Below are 5,625 nucleotides of genomic sequence, written 5' to 3' on the forward strand. Positions count from 1 at the left end.
GGGGGAAGGTCACCCACTGGGGCAGAGTCTGCTGCCAAGCTGGAGGCAGCCACAGATGGACCGTGAATGATCCACAATCACATTTGGTCATTACCTTTCACCTGTCACCTTCCTTATACTGCCATGAAAAAGGTAAGTGGCACCCTGGCCATTTGGTGTCAGAAGTTCTGGTGTCTTTCATTCTGTGTTTTAGTGATAAATAAGGGCGAGGGAAGGAGCTGGAGGAAGTGGTGAAATGGGCTCAGTGGTCCCAGGTCTCCAGATGACCTCCCGGTTACGTGGCTCACGAGGCTGGCTGTGAGGACGCGGGCTGCAGTGGTTGAGGACGTGGGGTCTACATGCCAGGGTCTGCAGGCCTGCTGTTGTGTCAGAGTGGGGGGCGGTTCTCGGTAGGTTCCGTGTGTATGACATGCCTGGGAGTTTGTAAAGGCAGCATTGTGTGGGCCTGTCTGTGGGAAACACGTGTGTGGTCATAATGTGGTTGGGAGTCTCCACTCTGTGGGCCTGGAACATTGGTCTGGACCCAGCTGAGATTTGAGGGAGTAGCCCAGAAGCCCCCTTTTCTCACTGTCACAGGAGACTGGGAGCCGCAGGCCTATGCGAGCACGTGGGATCCACAGGTCCCATCGAGAGATGGACGGTCAGAGCTCTCTCCGTGCCCCTCCCCAGGCTAGGGACTGCGTGATGAGGAGACAGTATGCAGGCGTTGGGGTCAGCCAGACCTGGCAACTCGTCCTGCAAGTTCCGGGATGCTCCTTGGTCTTAGGCTGTACAGGTGAAGCACTGAACACAGAGCCCGGAATAGGAAAAACAGAAGTATTTAATAATGCATATTCACATATACGTGTGCCTATATAAGCACCTGGGTGTTTAGAACTTAAATATGTGATATGTATAACAAATACGCAAAGCAGTAGATTGTTGGAAACATGGACTTCAAAACCATTTCTTTAAAATATATTTTAAATGTGTATTTATTTTTGAGAGAGAGAGAGGGAGAGAGAGACAGAGTGCGAGTGGGAGAGGGGCAGAGAGAGGGAGACAGAATCCGAAGCAGACTCCAGGCTCTGAGCTGTCAGCACAGAGCCCAACGTGGGGCTCAAACTCACAGACTGCGAGATCATGACCTGAGCCAAAGTCAGAGGCTTAATTGTCTGAGCCACCCAGGAGCCTGTTAAAAACCATTTTTAATCATAGAAGTTATATTGTTAGAAATGAAGATTTAAATTTTTGAAATAGGGCCTACAACTAGGAAAAGAGTACATATAAAGCTAGTTAGAAGTAAACATGGTGAATATTTATTATATCGTTTTTGCATATTGTCTCTTTCCTGTATTATTTTTTACTTAGAATTTGGATATTATTGTACATAATGTTTTGAACCCTTCTTTAACAATATACTGGGAATGTTTTCCCCTGTGGTTAAACATTTGTCTTCGAAGTCGTGTTTAATGGCTCATTATGTTCTGCGTGGGAGTTTCCGTGGAGTGCCGATGGACCGAGTGATGCCTGCAGACGCAGGGAGAGATAGAAGGCTTTTTGACGGCAAAGTGTGCAGAGATGGGGAGAGGAGGCGGGGTGCCCGTGAGCTCCCGGCGGCTCCCCCCAAGACACACAGCTGCTGGGGTGTGTCTGTCCTGCTCACACCCCCCAACACGGTGTGAAACTGCCCTTTGCTCACAGCTTTTCCAGCAAGGTGTTGTCAAAAGACACTTTACTGATCTGAATGTGTGAATGTGTGGAAGGCAGGTCTCGTTGCTTCTGCTTCGTTTGCATTCCCGAGTGGCTCAGAAACACAAGCAGAGCTCTGCCCTTTGCCCTTCTGTCCCCGCCCGTGTTCCTGTTGGCCTGGGTGCGTTTTCCTCTTTAATTTTTAGTTCTTTATGTAGATGCTATATTTTTGTCAGCTGTGTTGCAATCCAAAGACTTTTTTTCAAACTAGATCTTGTCTTTTATGTGGCTTATGGTGTCTTATGTCAAAGATTTTGAAGTTTGCTTTTCCTATAGGAGCCGCCGGGTTGAGAGGAGCGTGGCCCTCTCCTCTCCCCGCGATGGCGTGTGCTCGTCCATTGATATCCGTGTACTCCGAAAAGGGGGAGTCATCTGGCAAAAATGTTACCCTGCCTGCTGTATTCAAGGCTCCCATTCGACCAGATATCGTGAACTTTGTTCACACCAACTTGCGCAAAAACAATAGACAGCCATATGCTGTCAGTGAATTAGCAGGTCATCAAACCAGTGCTGAGTCTTGGGGTACTGGCAGAGCCGTGGCTCGAATTTCCAGAGTTCGAGGTGGTGGAACTCACCGTTCTGGCCAGGGTGCTTTTGGAAATATGTGTCGTGGGGGCCGCATGTTCGCACCAACCAAAACCTGGCGCCGTTGGCACCGCAGAGTGAACATAACACAGAAGCGATATGCCATCTGCTCTGCCCTGGCTGCCTCAGCCTTACCAGCACTGGTCATGTCTAAAGGTCATCGTATTGAGGAAGTTCCGGAACTTCCTTTGGTGGTTGAAGATAAAGTTGAAGGCTACAAGAAGACCAAGGAGGCTGTTTTGCTTCTTAAGAAACTTAAAGCCTGGAATGATATCAAAAAGGTCTATGCCTCTCAACGAATGAGAGCTGGCAAGGGCAAAATGAGAAACCGTCGTCGTATCCAGCGCAGGGGACCCTGCATCATCTATAATGAGGACAATGGTATCATCAAGGCCTTCAGAAACATCCCCGGAATTACTTTGCTTAATGTAAGCAAACTGAACATTTTGAAACTTGCTCCTGGTGGGCATGTGGGACGTTTCTGCATCTGGACTGAAAGTGCTTTCCGCAAGTTGGATGATCTGTATGGCACTTGGCGTAAGGCTGCCTCCCTCAAGAGTAACTACAACCTTCCCATGCATAAGATGCTTAATACAGACCTTAGCAGAATCTTGAAGAGCCCTGAGATCCAGAGAGCCCTCCGAGCACCACGCAAGAAGATTCATCACAGAGTCCTCAAGAAGAATCCACTGAAAAACCTGAGAATCATGTTGAAGCTGAACCCGTATGCAAAGACAATGCGCCGGAACACCATTCTTCGCCAGGCCAAGAATCACAAACTCCGGATGGATAAGGCCGCAGCAGCCTTAGAAGCCAAATCTGAGGAGAAGGGTGTTCCAGGCAAGAAGCCTGTGGTAGGGAAGAAAGGAAAGAAGGCTGTCGGTGTTAAGAAGCAGAAAAAACCCTTGGCAGGAAAAAAGCCTGCAGCGACCAAGAAACCAGTAGCTGAGAAGAAGCCTGCAGAGAAGAAACCCACCACGGAAGAAAAGAAACCTGCATAAAACTTAGATTTGTGTATTCCATAAAAGTTAAATCATTTTGGACAGCTAATTATGAATAAAGGCCTAATCAAAGACCGTGAGAAAAAAAAAAAAAGATTTTGAAGTTTATTTTTTTTTAATTTTTTAAATTTCTTTATTAAAAATTTTTTTAACATTTATTTTTGAGAGAGAGAGAGATAGAGAGAGAGAGACAGCATGAGAAGGGGAGGGGCAGAGAGAGAGGGAGACACAGAATCCGAAGCAGGCTCCAGGCCCTAGCTGTCCGCACAGAGCCCGACGCGGGGGTCGAACCCACGAACCGTGAGATCGTGACCTGAGCCGAAGTTGGATGCTCAACAGACTGAGCCATGCAGGTGCCCTGAGATTTTGAGGTTTCACCTAGTCTCACTTACCTGTCTTTTCTCTGACGGTTTGTGCTTCAGGCGTCTCATTTACGAAGTCCGTACGCACTCCCTTTCTGTAGAGATTCCCCCGTATTGTAGCCCAGGGCTGTGCTGGCAGCCCACCATACTTAGTAGCTCTGTGACGCGGGAGAGACCTCCCTGGGGACCCCGCTTTCTCATTTATGAAATGGGGGTAATAGCATCGGCTTCATGGAATTGTTTTCAGACTTAGTGTAATTAACTCATGTAATGTCCTGGAAAAATTGCCCAGTGCCTGAAAATCACTCAGGAAATGTTAGGTGATTGTTGTTGTCCAAGAAGTTTTACTTTTTCTTTTAGCATCCATGTCTTGAGTCCATATGGAGTTTGTTTCTGAGTGCAGGAGGATCTTTGGCGATAACATCTGTGTGGCTAGCTTGCCATCTCAGCATCAGTCATTAACGGATCCGTCTTTTCACCGTGAGATCTTAATGCCACTTGCCTTACATAATAGCTTCTTAGATAGTCATTTCTGTGTTTTCCTGTTCCAAGGTTCTAGTTTTCTACCCGTAGGACAATAATGTGCACTTAATTGAGTGTGGTCTTAACCAATGAGAAGAAAGAGGTCAGCACCTCTTCCACATTCTTCAAAATTGTCCTGGCCAGTTTTGCCTTTATTTACCCATGTGGATTTCAGGAGCAGCGGATTAAGTTCCATGAGGAGCCCAAGACTGACATGTGACCACAGTACCTTTCTCCGTGACACACCACAACTCCCGTGAGAATATTTTCCTGGCTTTTTTTCCTGTTTGTTTAGTGAGGTTTTGATTTTGAAGACATTCAGTTTAGTAAACCTTTTCATGCATCTACACTGGCACTTGGGTGTTCCTGGTGTAGGTACTGAGGCTGTGTTTTGAGGCCAGCCTGGTTGATCCTTTCCAACAGTTCCTGAAGTTCACTTTAGACAAGGAATTTTAAAACTTTGGCTTCTCAACGACCGTCTTCAGTTTTGGACCATGTTGGGCCCGTGTTGGGGACTTCCTCACAGGCCAGGCTGTATGTGGCTTTGCCGGCAATGCCCGGTTGTCAACGGGGTTCTTTTTTGGCCTGGCCCCAGTCTGACCCCTGGGTTTTTGTCTTGTTCAGCCACGTTTCTGACATCCTTCTTCTTCCAGTCTTTTCCCATCTTTTTTGATGTTATTTTAGCTCTTCTAAGCAGCGTCTAGGTAGAAATCCTATCTCAAAATCTGTCTTTTAACTGTAGTATTTTATCCATTTACATTTACTGTGACCACTGATGAATTTAGACCTAGTTCCAACAATGGTATTTTGTATTCTCTCTTTATTGTAGTTTTCTTTGACAGTTTTTTTTTCCCTTCTTTTCAGAAGAGTCTTCTAGGACTGATTGAATAACTGATCAAAGTTCCTTTATTCCCTTTACTTCTGATACTGGTTTGGACCTTCCACATGCAGGTGAAGTCCTTTTAACAGCTACCTTATGCTTTAACACGCACTCTTGCTTCAGGGAACTCTGAACTTCAGGCCTGTCTCTGCCCTCCCTGCAGGTTGTGTGAAGATATTTAAACCTCTTGGTTTGATCGCTCACTCTTGTTTTCCAACCTATTGTTTTCACTATTTTACTTTTGCCTTATTTTTTAACCTCCCTAAATTGGTAATCCTGATTATTCTTATCACTAACGGCCAGTTTTCCATATGTTTATCAGTATTTTGATCACGGCCTCTTGCTTCTCATTTTCTGTCATTCACTTCTTACTGGTCAGCAGCTTCTTTTAAGAATTGTTTCATGCTGAGTCTGTGAGTGGCAATGTTTCCATCTTTATGTGTCTGAAAATGTCTTAATTTTGTCTTCACTCTTGAACAATAGTTTATGGTAATGTAGAATTTTTGCTTTTTTTTTTTTCATGGCCATAAAGGTCTCATTCCAT

General features: G+C 45.8%; 1 protein-coding gene across 1 annotated transcript; it reads left to right on the forward strand.

The window, feature by feature from the left end:
• Nucleotides 1-1,992: 1,992 nt before the first annotated feature.
• Nucleotides 1,993-3,411, forward strand: LOC132671058 (large ribosomal subunit protein uL4). Its single transcript, XM_060621473.3, has one exon. The coding sequence runs from the start codon at nt 2,052-2,054 to the stop codon at nt 3,315-3,317; it is 1,266 nt and encodes a 421-aa protein (XP_060477456.2). The 5' UTR covers nt 1,993-2,051; the 3' UTR covers nt 3,318-3,411.
• The last annotated feature ends 2,214 nt before the right edge of the window (nt 3,412-5,625 follow it).

Source organism: Panthera onca, chromosome A3 (genome assembly GCF_046562875.1).
Source record: "Panthera onca isolate mPanOnc1 chromosome A3, mPanOnc1 haplotype 2, whole genome shotgun sequence".
NCBI classification, from domain to species: domain Eukaryota; kingdom Metazoa; phylum Chordata; class Mammalia; order Carnivora; family Felidae; genus Panthera; species Panthera onca.

Excerpts from the sequence above, each read along its gene's own strand:
- LOC132671058 (XM_060621473.3), top strand. The coding sequence starts at position 2,052 with ATGGCGTGTGCTCGTCCATTGATATCCGTGTACTCCGAAAAGGGGGAG.